Here is a 23,672-nt window from a genome sequence, read left to right as displayed (position 1 = left end):
CTGAAGAGTCTAGTGACGTCACTGAACCTCATCAAGACCTTCGTAGACGACTACAATGAGGATACGCAGGCCGACGAAGTCCCTGTCCATCTTGAGAACCTGTTGTGGTCAGACTACAATACCGTCCAGGGCGAGCTGGAGACGCTCGATGAAGCTGCCATCGAGGTCCACCTAAAGGAGCGGACGTCGCTTGAGTCCGCTTATTATCATGTCAAGGGCTCCAGTTACACCAACTCACCCGTTTCCTAATCAATCAGAGACGCAATTCCTTTCGTTGGCATCGCAGGTGCGTTTGCCCGACGAAACTTCCCGTCTTCGATGGCAAACTGGAAAACTGGCTAAACTTCTACGATTTGTACGTGTCACTGGTCCACTCGGCGGTTGGTCTCTCGAATATCCAGAAGTTTTATAACCTCCGATCATCATTATCGAATACAGCTCTTCAACTCATCCAAACAATCCCAATATGAGCGAACAATTACCCGGTGGCATGGAACCTTCTGCTGGAACACTTCCAAAACCCTGCTCGGCTGAAGCAGGCGTACGTAGACACTCTCTTCGATTTCGCTTCTAGCAAAAGGAAAACGGCAACGGAACTCCACAGTCTGGTGGATAAGTTCAAGGCAAACGTCAAGGTTCTGCAGCAATTAGGTTGCTCATCCGTATGCTCAGCATTCGACTGGATCCGACGACAAGGCGAGATTGGGAGGAGTACTCTTCGACCAATCCAGCAATCACATTCAAGGACCTGACAATACATCCAGGCAAAGTCCATCGAAGCTCAACCGTCGACCATTCAGAAGAAGCCAGTCAGCGATCCGTCTCGAGCCACGGAGCCAACCAGGTCATTCTTCGGAAGTGTGTCGTCTGCTCAGACCATCACCATTTGTTTTGGACTCAGGAAGTGAATGCTGCTTCATCACGGAATCTATCTTCCAATCTCAGGAATCGGACAAGCGTCCCCTCAAGCTAGGCTAGAGTTTTCATTCACAATTCACTCTCGAGTTGGTGCGTACTCCACCAATTTCTCGTTCTGCCCAAGGTGCAGCTACTTCCGTCGATACTTCGACTTGAAATATGCCACCCAGCATTCAACTCGCAGATCCATCATTTGACAGCACCAATCCCATCGATGTCATCATTGTAGCCGAAATCTTTTTCGACCTGTTCAAGGCTCCCGGACGAAGAAGCTGCCTGCGAGGAACATTTCTGTCGTATTTCTACGTAGTCCAATTACCGTTCAAGGAAGACGTCATAAGTCAAGTTAGCGAAAACCGTCGTACCAACAATCAATACGAAACTAACGATTTTAAATTGGCTCACCACTTTAGTAGCCTATTGGTCCCAAGCAAACGATTAACGTACCCTATTCTAGTTGAAATTCTATTACTACACTATGTTTGTTTTGATTCGCTATGAAAGTTTGACAGATAACATCAGGGGTGTGTGGATTCATGCAGAACATGCAGGGGTGAGTGAAATAGCTTGGGACTGCTTGGGACCGTTGTTCTGGTACTGAGTGAGCCAAAAATAATAATGATTTTCTTCGGGACCCAGTGGTCTTAGAGTTACCTCTATGGTCGTATCGCTGTTCGTCGATTCCATCTGCTTCAAGGTCGTCTAATCCGTAACCCCGACCTTCACCAGCAGTACAAGCAACAATCAATACGATACTAACGATTTTAAATTGGCTCACTACTTGACTAGCCTATTGGTCCCAAGCAAATCGATTAACGTACCCCATTCTAGTCGAAATTCTAGTACTACACTATGTTTGTTTTGATTCGCTATGAAAGTTTGACAGATAAAATGAGGGGTTCGTGGATTTTCCTATGTTTTGAGGGGTGCATCGATTAGCTTGGGATTGAAGATAGTACCAGCATAGAGGTAACTCTAAGACAAGTAGGTCCCGAAGAAACGTGCTCAACTTTTTGGCTCACCTCTGGTACTATCTTCGGTCCCAAGCTTGTCGAATCACCCCTCGAAACATAGGAAAAACCAATAAACCCTCATTTTATCTGTCAAACTTTCATAGCGAATCAAAACAAACATTGCGTAGTACTAGAATTTCGACTAGAATAGGGTACGTTAATCGTTTGCTTGGGACCAATAGGCTACTAAAGTGGTGAGCCAATTTAAAATCGTTAGTTTCGTATTGATTGTTGGTACCAGAGCTGAGCCAAAAAGTTGAGCACGTTTCTTCGGGACCTACTAGTCTTAGAGTAACCTCTATGGTACAAGGCTTTCATCGACGAGCATCTCGACCTCGGACACATGAAGCGCATTCATGATTATGAAGATCCAGAGGTACAGCACTATTACCATAGAGGTAACTCTAAGACCAGAAGCTCCCGAAGAAACGAGCTCAACTTTTTGGCTCAGCTCTGGTACTATCTTCGGTCCCAAGATAATCGATGCACCCCTCGAAACATAGGAAAATCCACGAACCCCTCATTTTATCTGTCAAACTTTCATAGCGAATCAAAACAAACATAGTGTAGTACTGGAATTTATACTAGAATGGGGTACGTTACTCGATTTGCTTGGGACCAATAGGCTAGTCAAGTAGTGAGCCAATTTCAAATCGTTAGTTTCGTATTGATTGTTGCTATTACCTTCCACATCACGCTGTGATACGCGAGGAAAGCACAACGACGAAGTTACGGGTCGTCTTCGATGCCTCGTGTAAAACCCCGAACGGACCTTCACTCAACGACGCGCTGATGGTTGGACCAACGGTGCAAGAGGACATCCGATCAATCACGATGCGCTCCCGAAAGCATCAAGTCATGGTAGTTGCCGATGCCAAGATGATGTACCGTCATGTTCTTGTCGTGACTGCCGAGTTCAACTCATCGTCTGGAAACCGTCACCGGACAACCCGATGGAGACATACGAACTGAATACCGTAACGTACGGTACCGCCAGCGCTCCTTTCCTCGCCACTCGGGTGCTGATTCAACTTGCCGACGATGAAAGTCAACGTTTTCCCCTTGCAGCCAAAGTTCTAAAGATAGAAGTCTACGTTGAAGATCTCTTTTCCGGCGGGAGTAACGCAGCAGAAGTCATTGAACTCCGGAACCAGCTAGAAGCACTCCTAGCCAAAGGCGAATTTCAACTACGCAAGTTGGCTTCAAACGATGAGGCAGTACTCAGGCAGTACACCTGAGAATCGCGCACTCAAGACTTCCGTAGACCTCGATCGAGATCAGGTCATCAAAACTATCGGCCTACATTGGAAACCAGCCTCAGATTGCCTTCGCTACAAAATCGACCTGCCATTTGAAACAGCAGGTTACTAAACGAATCGCTCTTTCGCTCATTGCCCGTCTCTACGACCCGCTTGGCTTAGTGGGACCTGTAGTAACTGCTGCCAAGATCTTCATGCAGAACCTGTGGACACTGAAAGACGACTGTGGATCTTCGTCGAGTTGGGACAAGAAACTACCGATGGAGTATCACATCCATTGGGCAAATTACCTGCAACCTGCAACGATCCAGATTCACATCTTCGCTGATGCCTAGCAGCTTGCCTATGGAGCCTGTGCCTACGTCAGATCCTCTAGCACCTCTAAAAAGGCAATAGATTCCTCGACTCGAGCTCAGTGGAGCACTACTGGCAGCGCAACTCTACGAAAAGGTCCAGTCATCGCTCCATCTCGACGCGAAATGCTACTTCTGGCTCGATAGCACCGTCGTACTCTGCTGGCTCAACGAATCTTTTTCTACTTGGAACACGTTGGTTGCCAACCGAACATGCTCGTGGAATCATGCCGCTGGTCTAGAAAATCCTGCGGACTGCATTTCACATGGGATAACTGAACCTGAATGGCTTCGGCAACCCCAAGATTGCTGGCCAGTAGCTGGAAGTACACACGATCAACCTTCTGAAGGCGTTGGAAGAAGCACGTCGAATCTCCGTAGCAGTATCGTCGTCATCAAACGAACCGTCATTCGTCGACCTGCTCGTTGAAAAATTCGCCGCTTACTGCCGTCGTTTTCTTCAAAACTGTCGAGAACAATCCAGCGAACTTCCAAATTCTACTCTCCTGAAAATAGAAGAGATGTTAGAAGCGGAGAGTCTTCTCATCATATTGGTTCAACAACAAGCCAACAGCGAAGAGTGGAAGCAGCTTCAACAGTTGGAACCAGTATCGATGAAATCTCGCATCAAGTGGTTCCACTTGATGCTCTCGTCAGAGAAGGTCATTCGCATTGGTGGCAGATTGGGAAACGCAGAACAACCATACGATAGCAAGCATCAAATTCTGCTGCCAGCATCGCACAAACTTTCGCTGCTTTTAGTTCGCAGCTATCACAGCTATTTTTGACGTAGGACTACATCTGTGATTTCTATATGGCGGTACACTTAGTGAAATCCGAAAATGGAGCATGTAACAAAGTTATGAAAGATTTTGAACGTTAATATCTCAGCTGCCCCTCGACCAATTTCAATAATTTTATCACCAATCGATCAGAAATATTCCTACGCATCAAATTTAAGACTTTACTATTTTTCAACATGTCACTATTCGAAATTGCAACTGTTGCTATGATAATTAAAATTATCACCGATTGCCTGCGAAAAGTGATTTCCCTAGCACAGATTTCCAAGTTCAATTCCATCGGGTCTCACCAAACAGTGTTTATTCAATCACAGCGTGGTGAGTGGTGGTGATCTCCAGTACACAACGAAAGGCTTCCCGCAAGCAGCTAGTTATCAAGGGTGCCCACAAACGCTGATCAGGAGGAAGAAGCCGCACCGCTATTGATCGGAATCAGAAGCTCTTCCTGAGTTGCTGTAAGCTATCTATGCCAAGCACGTCATTCAAAAGAGTCTAAACAGAGAGAAACCCGCTCAAATTCCTTTTCCTACACAAAACACAAGCTCCTGCTGCAGTTAACAAATTACATTTATTATATAAAACCACGTAGTCCTACGTCACCATTGTGTACAACCCCATAGGGCTGTCCCTTGTAGTTTTTCGTAAGTTACCGTATTGATAAGCCAGATGTCGCAGGTGTTTTTCATTCGTCGCCATCTTGGAACATGGAATGTAAACACCAGCCATAGTCTTTTTCATCGATGACTCTTAGCTATACTTCAGCTAAATTGTTCACTCCTACGTGCAATATTTCAAAAGCTACATAGTGATTTGAAGGTATCTGGAACTACAGGCCTGTTGGAGGTAGAAACCTAGCAAGCGACGATTAATCGAAGGAACCTACAAATAAATGTATTCTCATAGTCTGAAATAAAATGCCATTCCAAGTTTGTCTCTCATCAAGCTAAGACGTATTTTCAAGTAGTAGTAAATCCGGTCTACGGCCATATCACATTCAAGAGGTTTTGGGCCTGAAGAAGTTCAAGATGGAAAGATCCGGAATAACGAAGCTGACGAACGAAAACTACGAAACCTGGAAGCTGGAGGTGGAATTCCTGCTGGTTCGCGAAGGACTATGGAAGTATTTACATCGTGCCCAGAGTCAAGCCGGAAGAGACTGCAAACCGAGCGAACGCGGCGGAGCTGCTTGCCTGGTGCGAAGGGGATCAGAAAGCGCGTGCGACCATTGGGCTGCTGCTGTCAACACGGCCATATCCGGGCTACGAAAACCGCAAAGGAATTATGGAAGAATCTGGAGAAGCAACATGAAAAGAAGTCACTAGCGTCGAAGGTTCACCTGCTGAAGCGGATTTGCGATCTCAAGTTCCAGGAAGGAGACGACATCGAGGACCACCTGGTAGAATTCGAGAGTTTGTTTGAAAAACTGGTCAACGCTGGTACGAAGCTCGACGACGATTTGCAGGTAATCCTGGTGTTCCACAGTCTACCAAGCTCTTTCGACGCGCTGACGATTACCCTCGAAAATCGATCGGAGGACGAGCTGACGCTGGCGCTTGTAAAGGATAAAATTATCAATGAGGTGCAGAAGCGAAAAGGGACTGTTCCGGCGGATTCAGCGGTATTGAAGGTGGCCGGGAAATCGAAATCCATTGTGTACCACCACTGCCAGAAGGTCGGCCACAAGAAGCGAGACTGCAGAATTTGGCAGAAACAGAGCCAGGATGAAGTTTCTCGAAGTGAAAAATCGGTTGCCAAGGAAACCAAGAAGTTTGCCAAGCAACAGGCAAATGCAAGAAAAACGGAGTCCACTGAAGAGGATTTCGTTTTCAGAGCTCGTGAAGGACCAGTGACGAAATGGATCGTGGATTCTGGAGCCAGCTCCCACATGTGCGCCAATCGAAAGTTTTTCGTATCCGTTGAGAAACCACGAGATGATATCCCAAGTTTCGTTACTGTCGCTAATGGGAAGAAAGCATTCGTGAAAGGTGTGGGGAACTGCCAGATCCATTGCTACGGGAAAGACAGCGAAGCAAAGCAAATCGTGCTCACCGGTGTCCTGTACGTCCCAGATCTGGACATGAACCTCGTTTCCGTCGGAAAACTCGTCCAGAAAGGCGCAGCGGTAGAGTCCAACGACAATGGCTGTACGATTGTCAAAGGTACACGAATTGCGGCTGTAGCAAGGCGTGGCAACGGTCTCTACCACTTGCAGATGGAGGAACGCAGGGTGCGGCAATTGAGCATTGCAATAAGAAGAACTGTTTGCATGACTGGCACCGTAAGCTCGGTCCCCGTGATGTCAAGGCAGTCCAAGAACTGGAGCAACGACAATTGGCGACGGGCATCAATATTAAGCAGTGCGGTTTGGTTTTGCCATTTCCAAAGGAAGCAACGAAGAAAACGACGGCTGTGATGGACCTGGTACACAGTGACCTGTGTGGACCAATGAGGATGGTGACCCCGGGTGGTCGTCGTTATTTCCTGACGCTTATTGACGACCACAGCCGGTACACAACGCTGTATCTGATGCGAGAAAAATCAGAAACATTTGACGCTATCCAGGACTATGTGCAGAAAATGAAGACGAAGTTTGGCAGACCGCCGAAAGTGCTGAGATCCGACCAGGGAAGCGAATATCGTGGCTCGAAGACCATGACGTTCCTCAAGCGTGAAGGTATTCAGCAACAATTTACGGCAGCATATTCACCGCAGCAGAACGGAGTCGCAGAAAGAAAGAACCGTTCCTTGGTGGAGATGGCCAGGTGTATGCTTTTGGAAGCAGGTATGCATAATCGCTACTGGGGAGAAGCAATCAACACAGCAAGTCATCTGCAAAACATGTTGCCAACGAAGGCGGTTAATCAAGCTCCGTACGAGATTGGGCATGGAGTCAAGCCGGACGTTTCGAACCTGCAAGTGTTTGGAACATCAGCATACGTATTTGTTCCTGAAGTCAAACAATCGAAACTCGAATCCAAAGCCGAAAAACTTACTTTTGTCGGCTACTCGTTGCAACACAAAGCATGGCGTTTCATCAGCATGAAGACGAACAAAGTGACGATTAGCCGGAATACCCGATTCCTGCCTTCGATGATCGACACGGGGGAAATTTCCACAGAGGAAGAAGGTACGTTATTCTTTCCGTTATCGCTATTCAATCAAAACCGTAGTGAGACGGATACACCGGAAGAGCTGAGACAACCTGAACCAGCAATCGATCGTGAAATCATGGAAGAGGAAGATCTCCACGGTGTTGAATAACATTCGGATGAAAGCCTGTACGAAGATGCTGATGAAGCAGAAGCACTCGATGGAGGTGAGTCACAGGAGGAGCCGGTACCAATCCACGTAGAGCAATTTGTAGGTACACAGCGACTATCAACCAGGGTGACGAAGGGTATTCCACCTCAACGCTACTGTGCCAACAGTCGGGTTGCACATCACGACAATGACGAGCCGCGCACCTATCAAGAAGCTGTGACTGGTCCGGAGAAAAACATGTGGAAGCAAGCCATACAGGATGAATTTCAATCGATGTACGAGAACAACGTGTGGGAGTTGACCATGCTGCCGGCCGGTAAGAAAACCATTGGATGTCGCTGGATCTTCAAAAAGAAAACGGACAAGAATGGAAGGGTCATCCGGTACAAGGCGCGGCTTGTCGTTCAAGGGTTTACGCAGAAATATGGAGTCGACTACGACGAAGTTTTTGCTACCGTGGTGAAGCAAACCACGTACCGGACACTATTCTCCGTCGCCTGCCAGAAGAAACTTCTCATCAAACATGCAGATGTCAAGACAGCGTACTTGAATGATGAGCTACAAGAACCCGTCTACATGCGGTTGCCTCCTAGATGCACAGCGGATGCAGAAAACGTGGTTTGTTGTCTTCGCAAAGGATTGTACGGGTTGAAGCAAGCCGCCCGTATTTGGAACCACAAATTGGACAAAACGGGGACAAAGCCGTCCATGAACGATTGTTGTCTCTACGTCATGCAGAATAGAGGTAAAATCGCTTATATTGCTGTATATGTTGACGATTTCATTATAGCATGCGAGACTGAAAACGACTACAAGGCTATCGTTAATGAGCTGAACCAATATTTCACGGTAACGTCGCTCGGGGATATCCAGCACTTCCTTGGTATCCAGGTCTTCCGTTCCGAGAAACACGTTGCACTAAGTCAGAGAGCCTACATCCAGAAGCTTCTGACCAGATTCGGTTTGGAAAACGCGAAGCCATCCGCTATACCATTGGACCCAGGCCACCTACATCCAAAGGAGGAGATCCCGCTGCCCAATAACCATCAGTATGCCAGCTTGATTGGTGGGTTGTTGTACGTGGCCATGTGTACTCGATCTGATGTTGCAGCAGCTGTTTCAATCCTGGGGAGAAAATTTAGTTGCCCATCACAGGCTGATTGGGTGGAGGCGAAGCGTATCCTTACTTAAAAGGTACTATTGACCACGAGCTAATCCTGGGAGCCGATTCCACGCAATTGGAGGTGTACGTAGATGCCGACTGGGCTGGTGACACCAAAGATCGCAAGTCAACCACAGGCTACCTGATCCGGTATGCAGGTGGTATGATTGGATGGTGTTCCAGGAAACAAGATTGCGTAACATTGAGCAGTTCGGAAGCCGAGTACCGTAAAACGGGGTATCTTTGATAATGCGGGTAACTTTGATAGTATAATATAAAGAATAAATTTAATCGCTGTGCTTTTTCCAAATAAGAAACATTGGTTCCATATTGTAGCTTAGGGTATTTCCGTTGATTTGGTATATAGTTTTTGTGTAGTATGCGTTACATATTTAACAAAAATATAAAAAAAAAACCATTTTCGTGTTTTTCGCCTTTTTTAAAAAACACTCAAACCATCACTTATGAAATGTATTTCCGATACAGCCATCACAAATTCAATGTTGTATTCTTATTACTTATGAAGTTTTCTGATTATATACTCATTCGAAGTTTCATATTTAAAGAACTAAATTGTTTGAGTTTCACTCAATTTTGTCTACATTCATCGAGCATTATCAAAGCAACCCCAAATCAAAATACTGAAGTTCGGTCATAAAACTAAAAAAATAGTGCAAATGCTAAACGAAAATTAGTTCAACATATTACTAACAAATTAACTCTTGGATCCTCAGTACTTGTTTTAAAAACATAAAATTTCAAAAACAGTCATTGCTGTAAAAAATATTTAGAATATACTTTAAAAAACTATCAATGTTACCCCGTTTTACGGTACGTTGCTATAACGGAGAGGAGTTATGCTGGATATTACGTCTATTCAACGATCTGGGAATCCACACCAAGTTTCCGGTTACTGTGAACGAGGACAACCAGAGCGCCATCAAGCAACTCGAATCCAACTCCAGCGAGCGACGTTCAAAGCATGTTGACGCGAAGTACCACTATGCGCGTCAACTGAAGGTGCAAGGAATCATCAGTCCACAGTACCTTCCAACAAACGAAATGATTGCAGACATGGTGACGCAGCCTCTTCAACGTATCAAGCAAACGCGGTTTCGAGATGCATCCATGATTCTTTCGTCGAGGAGGAGTGTTGGAGGTAGAAAACTACCAAGCGACGAATAATCGAAGCAACCTACAAATAAATGTATTCTCATAGTCTGAAATAAAATGCCATTCCAAGTTTGTCTCTCATCAAGCTAAGACGTATTTTCAAGTAGTAGTAAATCCGGTCTACGGCCATATCACATTCAAGAAGGCCTGATTGTGCAAAATAGTTGGTTTTACTTATTGTTTTTGGTATTGTACAGTATAACACTTTTTTGGTAAATTTGGCGTCGTTTCTTAGGTATTAATCATGCAGTTCTAAGGTTTTTTACTGCCATTTAGTAGTTATTACGGTAATGTTTACCGAACAACATCTGTAATCAATATTGGTGGGTCGCGAGCTTATGGAATGTCTCAAAGTGGGTCGTAACTGACAAAAGTTTGAAAACCACTGTCCTATTATGTATAGTGACTCAAACAAAAACTGATGAATATGTTAACTGATAAGTGAAAATGTATTCAAAGGAGTTAAATAATTGGGTAGGAGAAGAATTAGAGAAAAGAAAAGTGACAAATGAATTATTGGTTATTGAATAATAAATTTAGTGTGTTATCAACAAATGAATGAAAAGTACGTAAGTATGAAAGTAGTGATTACAGTGTAAGAAAGAAAAGTGAGTTATTTTTTAATTGTTTGTAAAAATTAGAAAGATCTGATAAGCAAATAAATAAGAAGAATGTGTGTAAGAAGCGAGCACCTGGGAAAGGATTGCGTGGAAGGTAAATTTGAGTAAGCGTGACGTGAGTCTTTGAGAGACAAAAACTGTCAAAATTTGACATCATTTCCTCTACTTTCGTTTACGTTAAACCAGCGGCTTCAAAAACTTTTCCTGTAGCAGATTGGACTATTTGAAAAGCAGTGCAATAAATGAACGGTATACTTACACTAGATCGCCGAGAGAGCATCCCGTGCCCGTAGCCCGAGTCCGAGATGACCGCGTTGGTCATGTAGACGCTTTCCACATCGGCAGACGACTCACTTCGGGGCCTCCGCCAGCCATCCGGTTCGGCGTTGGTCAGTTGCGCTATTGCTCCCGAGTGATTGACCGCCGTGTTCTCATCACTGTCAACGGAAATAAAGAAAAGAAATGAGAAAGAAGAGATCATTAACATTTCCCCCGATACCAGTGCAGCTGTACGAAGATATCAAAATCTATTTGGTCAAGAAGCGAAATTAAATACGGTCATTTCACAAACTGTTGAATCATGAGCAAACAAGCTTCATCATCCTCCAGAGATCCAAGTTTCATGTGCAATAACATTCCACAACACAGACAAAGATATGTATCAACCGTTCCCATCGTTGCACAGTAAACCGTCCAAATCCACCATATAAAGCAACAGCCACCCATCCACCCACAGCCGGCAGAGATAGAAATCTAAAACCAAGTTTCATACCCAACCAGCCTGCCAGCAAGTCCAGTTGGGTTGGGTTGAAAAACAAAACAGAACCATCACTCATTCGCCAAGTACAAACGGAAGCCGTGGCTTGGAAAATGTACACCCACGTACAAATACATATGTACGAGCCTCACAGCTACAGCAATTACGGCGGTACCTACAGTCCCAAACCAAACGGAAGGCAGAACAGATAGCGAACCGGAAAACTTTTGCTCTTTTTATTCTCCTTTGCCCTCAAGGATGAAAAAAAAAACCTCCGTTATTAGATATCAGCAGCAGCATCCGAGTCAGCGAACCAGTAACGTGCGCGTTTCCCGGCTTTGAAACTTTACGGCCTCGGTTAAGCGAGAACCAAGAGACCGGTGGATGACCGACAGTCAACGACAAAGAATTCCAAATAACTTGGAAATCCTCATGGTGTTTATTGTTTTTTTGTAAGCACGTTGTTAGGAGAAAAAGGGCACATACGAGCACGTGAGAGGCCACGAGATTCGAGTTGGGACGTGCAGAAGGCTTCAAGCCATCATTGTCACCCTTCCAGTATTAAGGGCCAGGCAACTTTTACTCAGTGCAGTGCAGAAAGATCTCGATGCCGGAGTAGCTAGTGTTCTGGGAAGATGATGATGCTGATGATGTTGATGATTATGATGCTCTTACATCGTGCTTTTCCAGAAACGTCCCACGCATTTCTGCCCAGTGAACTCGATAGCGTGATGCACGGAGTAAGTATGACGTCATACAAACTGGCCATGCCACAATACCATACTGGAGGATCCATGAATCTTATGATTCGTTTATGCCTTCCTTTTCTAGATGGAGCCATAAAACAACAGGTGAATTATGTAGGGCCATGAATAGCGTGGGAATCTGAATAAAATATTTCGGCTACGTCTTTCAACTTACGAGTATGTGCTGTTGTATAGCAACACGTAAATAAATAACAGCATGAGCATGATTGTCCACCCGCGGATACTACTCCGTTATTGCCAGATCAACTGTAATTATACAGAGAACCAACAGATGATGCCTGGGACTATCGAGCTATCGCATCCAACTACAGGTCAACTAAGAAATAGGAAGGAATATCCGAGCAAAGGAATATACCAAATTGATAACAAGATCTGATACCCGTTATCAAGATTTGATAACTGAACATGTTATTATTGTGGTTGAATACCCGATCAGAAGGCCATAACAAAATTATATTAATTGGTATTTATATCAACGTGTGTTATATTTTGATATATAAGTGAAAAGTGATTTGTGCGAAGTTTCTCATCATATGAGAATTATAACAAAGTCAGTTATAATTACTTTCAATACATAAAATATGTATTATTGATTCCAAAATATAGGTTTATCCACAATGTTCTGTTTCTAAGTGACGAATATTAGAGCCATCTGTGAATAGATAGTAAGAAATGATAAGATTATCGAATGATTGTCAATGATTGTTTAAATCATAAACGGCTTATATCGTGAATTTTTTCAGGAATAACCTGTGTCTTCAGCTATCTCTTTGGAATATTTCAAAAAAGATTATCTGATCTACTGCTATATGGGAAAAGTAACAAAAAAGTCCGTTTTAATTGATCCACAGTTTTCCACAGGGCATAGAGGTTCAAGTTGTTGAGCAGCTTCATATCTTAAAATAAAATAGGTTGTTAGTGTGCTGTCATTATTGAACAAGAAGACGACAAGGATAATTCACACAAAAATAAACCCTTTCGGAGCTGGGACAGCATTGGTAAAAGTGGTAAAGCTTTCGGGAAAAGATCAAAATTTTCATAAAGTCTTCCAAACCTACTTGGGTAAGCTTGTGCCTTATGTAAAAATTCTGTGCCATAAACATTATGTCTTTGACACGAATGTTGTCATGAAATGTTGCCGATTGATCGTAACTCGAAGGCTCCTGAAAGAAGATAGGATTTTCTCTGTCTTGTATACCTTGAATTAATAAGATAATAAATACCGATCCGGAACATCGTTCATCACATCCTTCGAAGAATTCGGCTTGTAAAAAATCTTCCTATTTTTCTGATTTGTCATCGGAAAAATCTACCGACCGCGATCCGAAATAAATTGGCTACCTACTACTTCTGAACCAGATGATGAATGAAATTCCATCACCATAGGAATCTCATGATTTGATGGAAGATCCTCTAGTAATCCACGAACGACGGCAACTAATCATCGGGCTCAACTGCCACATAACACGATTAAACGCGTTCCAATTGAGCCGGAAAAAGTGAAATATGTGCGAGGTAACCTTATTTTTTCATTCATTCATTCAGAATTTCTAAACCAACCAATTTTTCTCTCAGATCGGTTGTTGGAACTCTGCATTTATCGGGGAGACAAACAAGCTGCTGCAAAATCTTTGGCTGATGAAGCACCACACATTATGAAGCCAATTCTGGCATATTATGGAAAAAGAAGCCAGAAAAATGACTCTTAATTAATAAAAATGACCTACATTTGATGAATTCTAATTCATTATTTGATTTAGATTCGAAAAATGTGAAAAGAAACGGCATAGCCATTACCAGAAATATGGCAAATTTTATATCTAATTTATAACAACGGTTGTTATGGATGTATATTTTTTGTATACCTGAAATATGGCAAATTTTATATCTAATTTATAACAACGGTTGTTATGGATGTATATTTTTTGAATGCGATAGATTATATCGAATTTAAACTCCAGTTGTTATAATTTTGTTATGCCTTGCCTTACATTTATCGGGTAAACAGCCAACATAACAACAATTATAACAAAAGAATACTCTTGATAACAAATCCTGTGATCCATGCAAATGTTTTCAACAAATTTCAAATTATTTGATCGATTTGGTATAAAAGACTTACACTGATGATTGGCAGGGTTATTTTTTACCATGCGGATTATATTTGAAGTTTTGAATTAACCTTGCATCATTTCATATTCGGTCATGAAGACAACGGAGAACAAAATTAGTCGAGGTTGATACCAAATTTAGTTATGCGATAGCAAATGAAAACAAAATGATATCTGGAATAACAAGAATTGTTTTCAAGGTGATATCAGGTTATTATTTTACTTTCCTAGGGTATGTTGTAGCTTTGTTTGAAGCCGAGAAATCCTCTGCACTACCACGATAAATCACTGGTATGGTGGATAAAAGGGTTCGTTTTTGCAGACAGTAAACTGAATAAAAGTGACGTGTTCGCAGTAAGAAAAAAAAATGGTGGGGTTGTGTACAAGAAACGACTGCATGGTTTACGTAGGGGGCGTTTCTGTGGTGGGAAAAAAAGTGACTTCCATATCTATCACAGATTACAAATTCGACAGTGAGCATACATAAAGATGTAACCGCGATGATCGATTTTCTCTTTTGTTAATAACTCGCTTGGATTAACATTTCTCGGTGCATTTGCTGTTGCTTTTGATAACCAATACAACCTGTAACAGCACTACATTGAACATATTTCAAATAATATTCAAGCTGAACAAGCCATGATCGATTCTCTTCGCCGACGTTCACTTCCGTTAATAACTTGAGCACATAACCGTTTCTTGTATTCGTCGTATTAGATGCTAGATGAAAACTTCTTTTATCGATATGTGTACTGAATATACCTGGGCCGAGTGGATTCAAGGAGAAAGTCGATGAAGAGAATCTGAATTGTTTCGCTTAGCTGTAGCAATGTAAAGAGAAAATCGATGAAAAGAATCGACCATTAGAAGTAGGCCCTTTTGAACACTCACTACCGAATTTCAGTACCCAACAAACAATTCAAAGTCACAAATAAGCATATATGTCGAATAAATGCTTTATAACAGTGAACAATGCTGAATAAAAGGGGTTGTCAAGTTAGGAGCTGAAAAAAACTCATTCAGATCGATAGATGCGCCTTTTTTCCGCTGTTTTCTCTAATTTGATTATTATACTTATTAAAAGCTAAACAAACAATTACTGTCTTCCTGATTCAACACCAGAAGTTTGATCTAATAACACACTGAATAAATATAATTTGCACATACATTGACGCATAAATTCGACTGTTATCAATTGATTTAATAACATGCTTTATTTTTTTTGTTAATTAATTTATTTGATAAGGCTCAACCGAATTAACTTTACAGAGCCGAGGATTCTTGGTCACTATACAATACATCTTAAAAATATAGTCAAAAGGTACAACACAATAAACACTTTATCTTCCGCTATCCAAAAAGCCTCCTCCATCAGAACTGGAGCCGCTTCCAGTAGTTTCATTGTATGGCAAATTGTTGTACGCCAACGAGGGTCAGAGCGCGTCCATTGCAACAATGGACGTAAAACGTGGTCAGCACTCACACACTCATCACGAAACGGTTGCTTTCCAAAGTCGACGACGCATCGACCGAAAGAACTGCTGATGAAGAACAATGAGGAGGACCACACAATGGTTGCTGCCGAGAAAACAGACGATCGCGTAGCACACATCGAGAGTGGTCTGCTTTTGTCGACAGCCGAGTGAACACTGAACATGCTTTATTAGACGCCTAAAAATTGTTTTCTAGGTCCATTATTAGATTCCATTGCATTGCTTAACAATATTGCTGAATGAAGGTGAATACAGTCGGCATAATAGCCTTATACCACTATGCGTCCATGTTTTAATTGTTTGATTTGTAAATGCTTTACAAACGGCGTATTCATTCATTATTCCACAACACTGTTTCATGCTAACAACAAAACGCAATTGGTAGCATAGTGGTTACCGTTTCCGCTTGCCAAGTAGAAGGTCGCGAGTTCAATTAAAGGCTCAACCCTTTTTTATTTATTTTCTACGCCTAATTAATTTAAATCTTAAACATAGATCGTATCATTCACAACAACCAATTCATCAATCTATCGAAAAGAATAGCCCAGCATCCTTTCCATCGAAATTAGAGAGATGGAGTGTAAAATCACTATGAATGAAGTAATCCTTCTCACATCTCCTTGAATTAGCTAGAGTTTCCTGCTGGGAGTGCTGATCGGTATTCAGATTCAAGCTTTTATTGCTAATTTAGCTACCCATATGATGTATTCTAGGATAGCTCAGATGACAAGGCAAGCGGCTGGTGATCGGAAGGTCATGGTTCGAATCCCATCTAATGACATGTTGTGTGTGTGTACGTATGTATGTAATAAATTTTCTAGTTATATGTGGTGGGTGGTGTGTACTTCGACAGAAATAATGACACAACAATCAATAACTAGAACAACCCTGCTCTGTGCCGTTCTTATTTTCGGATGAATTATCCTGTAGTTAAATAATCGCTTAATAAATGTCTAATTAAACATTATTTCACATGAGAATCAAGCGTCTATAATACATAATACACCTTAACCCCATCGCTGTTTAAGGAAGTAGATGTCTAATAGACTTGTTTGTTTGTTTGTTTATTTAATAATTCAACTGACAATTAATGTGTTAATGAATAAAACTTAATCTAAATAGTTATGGTCAACGAAACGAAAACGGTCAAGTAACCGGTGACGAAACACATTTTCTGATACGTTAAAGTCAAATTCGCAATAAAAGTAGTTAAATTGTCGGCTGATTGCACGAATTGGCTCATTCTGCGTATAATTTCTGCCTCGTGGCTCCAAAAACAGAAATTCGCGTTGACGAAGCGGTCTCTCAGGAGCATACATATTTAGCTGGGCCAGCAACGTTGGACAGTCGATGTCACCCGTGAGAAGCTTTCCAGCAAACATAGCTTGAGCGACCGTCCGTCGCACCACTAGCGGTTCGATGCCCAGAAGACGGCAACGCTCCTCGTACGGTGGCAGGTTCGATGAGTCACACCAGTTCAAGAAACGAAGAGCATATTTCACAAACTTTCGTTGAACAGATTCGATTCTAGCGATCCAAGTGGCTTGGAAAGGGCACCATACAACTGCATTTGATTCTAATATAGACCGCACAAGTGAGCAGTAAAGTGATCTGAGGCATAACGGGTCCCGGAACTCATCGGCAATTTTGAAAATAAAACCCAGTTGGCGATTGGCTCGGGAAATGATTTTGATTTGAAGGTGAGCCCGCAGTCCAGAGTAACACCGAGATCCTTTATTTGTTCTACACGGGCAATGCAACGTCCAAAGAGCACATAGTCAAACATAACACTAGTTTACAAAACAACATAAAAAGTGTGAACTTTAGTGGTTGACCAACGTTTCTAATGCAAAATCCTACGCTGAATTCAATGCCGTGGTCAGAAAAAAATAAAGTAGAGCCATTTTTGAGATATACAAAAATTTTGATTTTTTGAATTTTGGACAAAAGTACGATTACTAAAATGTCAATATCTTTGGAACTAGTGCACCAATTTTAAATCTTTTTTATGAAAATGAAGCTAAATAAGTTTGCTATCGTTCACTAGAATATTATGTCTTAATTAAAAATTTAATTTTGAAGTCATTTTAAAATTTACAGCATTTTTTTTATTTTTCCTGCGAATTTTCCATAAAAATCTTGTTTTAATCAACATTTTTAATGGGATAAAAAGATTCAAAAAATCATTCCATAATTTATTCTTAAAGTCCATTAAAAACTGGAGAAAATGAGCCTTTAATGGATGAAATCGGGTGGAAATTGTCGAAGTTATGAGCATTTTTGTAAAACACTTAAAAATGTTGCTGAAATACATCCAAATACATAAGCATCCAAATCGCATGTAAAGTTTTCATGGGAGATTCTTTTCTCTACATATCAATTTGATTAAGGCATATCAGGATTTAAAATCTATGTAAATGCTCATAACTTCGACAATTTCCACCCGATTTCATCCATTAAAGGCTCATTTTCTCCGGTTTTGAATGGACTTTAAGAAATAATTATGGAATGATTTTTTGAATCTTTTTATCCCATTAAAAATGTTGATTAAAACAAGATTTTTGTGGAAAATTCACAGGAAAAATAAAAAAAAATGCTGTAAATTTTTAAATGACTTCAAAATTAAATTTTTAATTAAGACATAATATTCTAGTGAACGATAGCAAACTTATTTAGCTTCATTTTCATAAAAAAAGATTTAAAATTGGTGCACTAGTTCCAAAGATATTGACATTTTAATAATCGTACTTTTGTCCAAAATTCAAAAAATCAAAATTTTTGTATATCTCAAAAATGGCTCTACTTTAATTTTTTCTGACCACGGCATTGAATTCAGCGTAGGATTTTGCATTGGAAATGATCATCACCTTACCGAGTTCAAAAATGCTGTAAACTAGTGTAATTGGTTTGTTTTTTTTTGTTTTAATAATTTTATAGATTTTGGCGTCATATGCGTAGAAAAGACGACATCCAGATGGTAACAACAGAGCGATGTCGTTTAAAAAGATCGAAAACAGCAGAGGTCGCTGCCTTGCGGGACTCCCGAGTTGTTTGAGAAAACATTTGATTCCGTCGCGCCAATCTTGACTCGTACAGAGCGATTCACTAAGTACAATCTGAACCATTTCACAGCCGTAGACGAGACACCTAGTATCTTCAACTTAGCAAGCAGGATTTCATTATCCACCCTGTCAAAAGCGGCTTTTAAGTCCATGTATGCAGCATCAACTTGCCATCCAGCATCCAAGCTTCGCAGACAGTCAGAGGTAAACTGCACCAGGTTCGTGGAAACCGATCGCTTGGGGTAAAAACCATGTTGGTCCGTATCGATATAATTTTTACAGCACATACACAGAGCATCATTTACAATAATCTCGAAAAGTTTAGAGCAGCGGCGCCGGTGGTGTAGTGGTAAGCGTGATTGCCTCTCACCCCAGCAGGCCCGGGTTCAATCCCAGTCGGCGCCGCCGGAATGTTCTGAGGCATAACATCTCTGATCACGCCTTCCGGGAAGTAAAGCCGTTGGTCCCCGGTTCATGAGTTGATGGGTCGATAGGTAGGGTCTAGGTGTGGGAGCTGTCTTCCTGGCGTCGGTAGCATTGGTGCTCAGCACGGAAAACAAGATCGACGGAAAACAAATCAAGGAAAAAAAAGTTTAGAGCAGGCGCACATGGAGGAAATCCCACGATAATTAGCGACATTCCGTTTGTCTCCTTTTTTGTGAATTGGAAACAGATAGAAAAGCTTCCAGCGGGAGGGGAATTCACTTTGCTGTGCCGAGAAATTAAAAAGTCGCGCAAGTGGAAGGCAGAGATTGACTGCACATCGCTTTAAAACTGACGAGGGAATTTCGTTAGGACCAGCGGCGAATGAGTTCTTCATTTTGCGTGTTGCGGCTATCACCATGTCTTCAGTGATGTGAGGTATGTCAAAACTAAAAACATCACGTGGCATCCCGGAGGTTGCGACCAACACCTGTGTCGGTGAAGCGGAAAAATCGTGGAAGACTTGTTTGAATTGACGAGCAAACAAGCTGCATTTTTCACTTTCGCTGCAGGTCGTATCATCTCCGAGGAACATGGAACAAGGCAGCCCGGATTCTTTCCGTTTTGATTTATTTTTTAAGACGCTGAATATGCAAAAATTTGATCGAATAAGCTCTGTTTACAACTTTTGTAAGTCGAATAAAAGCTTCTCAACATACCTCATGTTGTGATTGAATAAATGCTCCAGATTTGTGTGAACAAAGCCTGAACAGAAGTTATTATTAAAAATAGTACAAGTATTATTAAGCATGCAGTTGAATAATATCGTCAAGAAGTCGTTTCTTCAATAGGCAATTGTTTGTTGGGTATCTAGCACTGAAAAAAAAACTCGACGGTACTGCTAAAAGATACGCATTGTAAGTCCCTCCTACTTGGAAAATTATAAAATCGAACGGCTCGCTATGCCTCGCCTGCATCAGCAAAAAATCTGGGATTTTATAAACCGTTCTATGGCATAATTTTCCATGTAGGATGGACTTTCATAGCTAATCTAAAAGCATAAAAAGAGGCACTGTCTGATAATTTCAGTGCTTGGTACAGGAGTCTGTAATCTGTGTAGGGAAATCATTTTTTTTTTTTCACCACAGAAACATAAAACGCACGAAATCTTAAAAAAAAACTATATTTAGTATTTTTTTTTTTCTTCAAGCAATAGATTAAAGATGTACCGAGAATTAAATTGAGGGATTTCATGCTAAAATATTCTGATCGCAAGATACTGACGATCAATACCGAAATTTCGCCTAAATTTCCAACCCATTTTGTGTGGTGTGTGCTGCTGATTTTCACTGTTGCCCAATGATTAGGGAACTTTCATAAATAACGTAGTAGTTGAGGGAGGAGAGGGGTTTCAGAAGTTGGGACCTACATTAGGTGTATTGCAAAACACGCTACGATGGTCAAAAAAATATACGTAATTTATGGATGGCTCTAATTTTACTTCCAAGGCTGTGTCCCAATGGGCGAGTTAAATTTAACTCGTGGTTAAAAGTGACGAGCGCGGTTATTTTGGACCGACTAGAAGTTAAATTTTAGTAACCGTGGCTGAGTTTTGTTTGAAAACAGATCAATTTCAGGCATTTTCAAACATTGAAAGTAACTTTCGAAATGTCACGCTTAACAACGAGTTAAATTTAACTCGGCAATTGGTACACAGCCCAAGAAGTATTTCTCGATTACATTTTCGAAGGGACGTATCAGTTTATGTAAACAATGCATTTGATCGACGATTTGGCGTAACTGGTAGCTCACCCACGCATGCTAACACTACCATCAGATAGAAGAAACCTGATATAGTGGTGTTGGTATGTGAGGCGAGCTATCAGTTATGCCAAACCGACGATAAAATGCGTTGTTTACAAAAGCTGATATGTCCTTTCGAAAAAGTAATCGGGATTTGTAGTTACCATTCAGGCAAGGAGCGCTTGTGCCATCGATGCGACGCCGCTGCCAGCAGCCAGTGATCTCGACGGGAACGACGCGCAAAGTTCGAGGTGCAAAACTCGAACGCTGCGCGATTGACATGAACCGCCTTCCTACTGCTGCTACTGCTACTGCTGCTGCTGCTACCTGATCACCCGGCGTCCGAAGCGAAATGAGTTGAGGCACATGATAACCTACCTACTTGAGCACAGGAACCTGCCTAACTACTTAAGCTAGGTTGCCAAATCACGAATGATCTGGTTGTTTGATCGCAGACAGGGAACTCTGAACCTTTCCAGCGTGGAAATCTTTCGCTCCTCGGGTGTTTAAAGACCGGCCAGGTGGTGAATCTCAGAATTACGAGTTCGCGGTGGACTGTTAAGGATCATTCTGAGGGTCTTGTTCTGGATCCTCTGAAGCTTTAGGTGGTGGCACTTATCACAACTCTCCCAGATTGGCATACCATACTCAATAACCGGCAGAATGATCTGCTTGTGGACAGCAAGCTTGTTTTGAGGGACAGGGTGGACTTCCTGTTTATCAAAGGGTAGAGCAACCTGATCTTGTCCACGTGGGATCGGAATAGCAATTTGCTATCGAGGGTGAAACCAAGGTAGAATACTTCACTCGACCATTCAATGGGAGTGCTTTCAAGATGGATCTTGACGTTAGCAGGCGGAACAAGCCGAGGTGAATTTGAGCGTGAAAACAGCATAGTTTGTGTTTTAGCTGCATTGATACAAATCTTCTCGTCCCTTATAGATGATGGAGGTGTCATCTGCGAACATTGACAGGACACCACCTTCCGGCAGGGGAGGAACGTATGATGTGAAGATGTTGAATAGGATAGGCCCAAGCAGGCTACACTGAGGGACCCCTGCATCAACGTTGAACGTATCAGAGGGGACAATGTTCAAGTAGACCTGGAATGATCTGCCCGACAAGTAGTTTTTGATGATCTTCACGAGGTAGATCGGAAAGTTGTATCGATGCAGCTTGTACGCTAGACCATCATGCCAGACATTGTAGAACGCCTTTTCAACGTCCAACAATGCCATAGCAGATGTATTGGAAACGGACTTATTCCGCTTTTTTTTCCTTGATTTGTTTTCCGTCGATCTTGTTTTCCGTGCTGAGCACCAATGCTACCGACGCCATGGAGGCAGCTTCCGCACCTGGATACTTCCCGGCGTGATCAGAGATGTTATGCCTCAGAACATCCCGGCTGCGCCGACTAGGATTGAACTCAGGCCTGCTGGGGTGAGAGGTAATCATGCTTACCACTACACTACCGGCGTCGCTTATTTTATTCCGCTTGATGATGTTAGTAACCCGTGCGAGTTGGTGGATGGTAGAGTGGCCTTTCCTTAGCCCGAATTGCTCTTTGAGAAAGATATTATTATCATTTGAAAACACCAGCAGACGGCTGAGTATCAACTTTTCGAATTGCTTCGAGATAGAGGACAAGAGGCTGATGGGACGATAGCTTTTCGCACTGGTAGGATCTTTGCCAGGCTTGTGTAATGGAATCCCAGCATGCAGGGAAGTAGCCAAGCTCCAAAAATTTGTTGAAGATAAGGGTAAGATGGTTGAAGAAGTCAATACTCAAGTTTTTCAACTCGAGGTTGACTACACCATCCATACCCGCGACCTTCATGTTTTTAGTGCTTCTAATAGCTGCTATCACTTCATCAGCCGATATTCTACTACGGGGGTGTCACTGACTGTTGAGGCACATTAGCAGCGCTGTTTTATAACTTTTCAGATTCAAGCAGCACGATGTGCAACCAAATGGTACTCCATTATCACGACCGGGTTTTGGGAGAACGATTATTTCATGAAAACAGTGATAACATTATCACTTTTTATTTGTACATTTTAAACCTGTTTTTATGAAAATTGAAAAAAAAATGTTTATTGTAACAGGTTACGAGAATTGTTTCCTATCGATTGGTGTGTTTGGATTTTAATTTCATCTATAAATGACAAAGTTATTAGTGTTCAAAACCTTACACCTTTTCGTGACGATCGCATTTTTAGATTTTTGATTTATCCCAAGTACCTTCCCGTTAGACGCAGTCTACGTCAAAAAAGCAACTAACGACTCTTGAATATGAAGGGGCCTGAGATTAAACCCATGAATTTCTGGTCAGTAAGCAAAGGCCACCGAGCCCCTCACATCACATCACACCACCTATGATCGAGTTGTTGTTGTAACAATTCAAACCCGGCACCGATGATGACGACAAGTTTCAACAAAACACTCAATAAGCAAGCACTCTTAAACTGCTTAATATGATGCGGCCTGGGATTGAACTCATGATTTTCTGCTCAGTAAGCTTTCAATGCCTTCACATTTTGCTTTTTTGGGACAAGTTGCACTAAATTTGGTCACTACGAGAAGCTCAAAACTGGTAACAGACACCATTTTGAAATTTTCACCAGAGTTTTCCTGATTTTCCCTGCGTTTTTCAGAAAGCTAATATTTTTTTCAAGAATATATAAACTTATTTT

General features: G+C 42.0%; 1 protein-coding gene across 2 annotated transcripts in view; it reads right to left on the bottom strand.

Annotated features, from left to right (window-relative positions):
* The window catches only part of mAChR-A (muscarinic Acetylcholine Receptor, A-type), a 387,414-nt gene that overhangs the window by 5,748 nt on the left and 357,994 nt on the right, over positions 1 to 23,672 (bottom strand). For both annotated transcript variants that reach the window (XM_065232162.1, XM_065232163.1), the window contains exon 4: positions 10,822 to 10,999. In XM_065232162.1, coding sequence (XP_065088234.1) covers positions 10,822 to 10,999 — 178 coding nt within the window. The remainder of the gene's footprint in view (positions 1 to 10,821; positions 11,000 to 23,672) is intronic.

The sequence above is a fragment of the Ochlerotatus camptorhynchus genome, unplaced genomic scaffold (assembly GCF_037179485.1).
Source record: "Ochlerotatus camptorhynchus isolate MF236.1 unplaced genomic scaffold, CSIRO-AGI_Acam_v1.1 ptg000364l, whole genome shotgun sequence".
Classification (NCBI taxonomy): domain Eukaryota; kingdom Metazoa; phylum Arthropoda; class Insecta; order Diptera; family Culicidae; genus Ochlerotatus; species Ochlerotatus camptorhynchus.
Note: the sequence above shows the minus strand (reverse complement) of the source record. Positions and strands in the feature narration are given on the sequence as shown.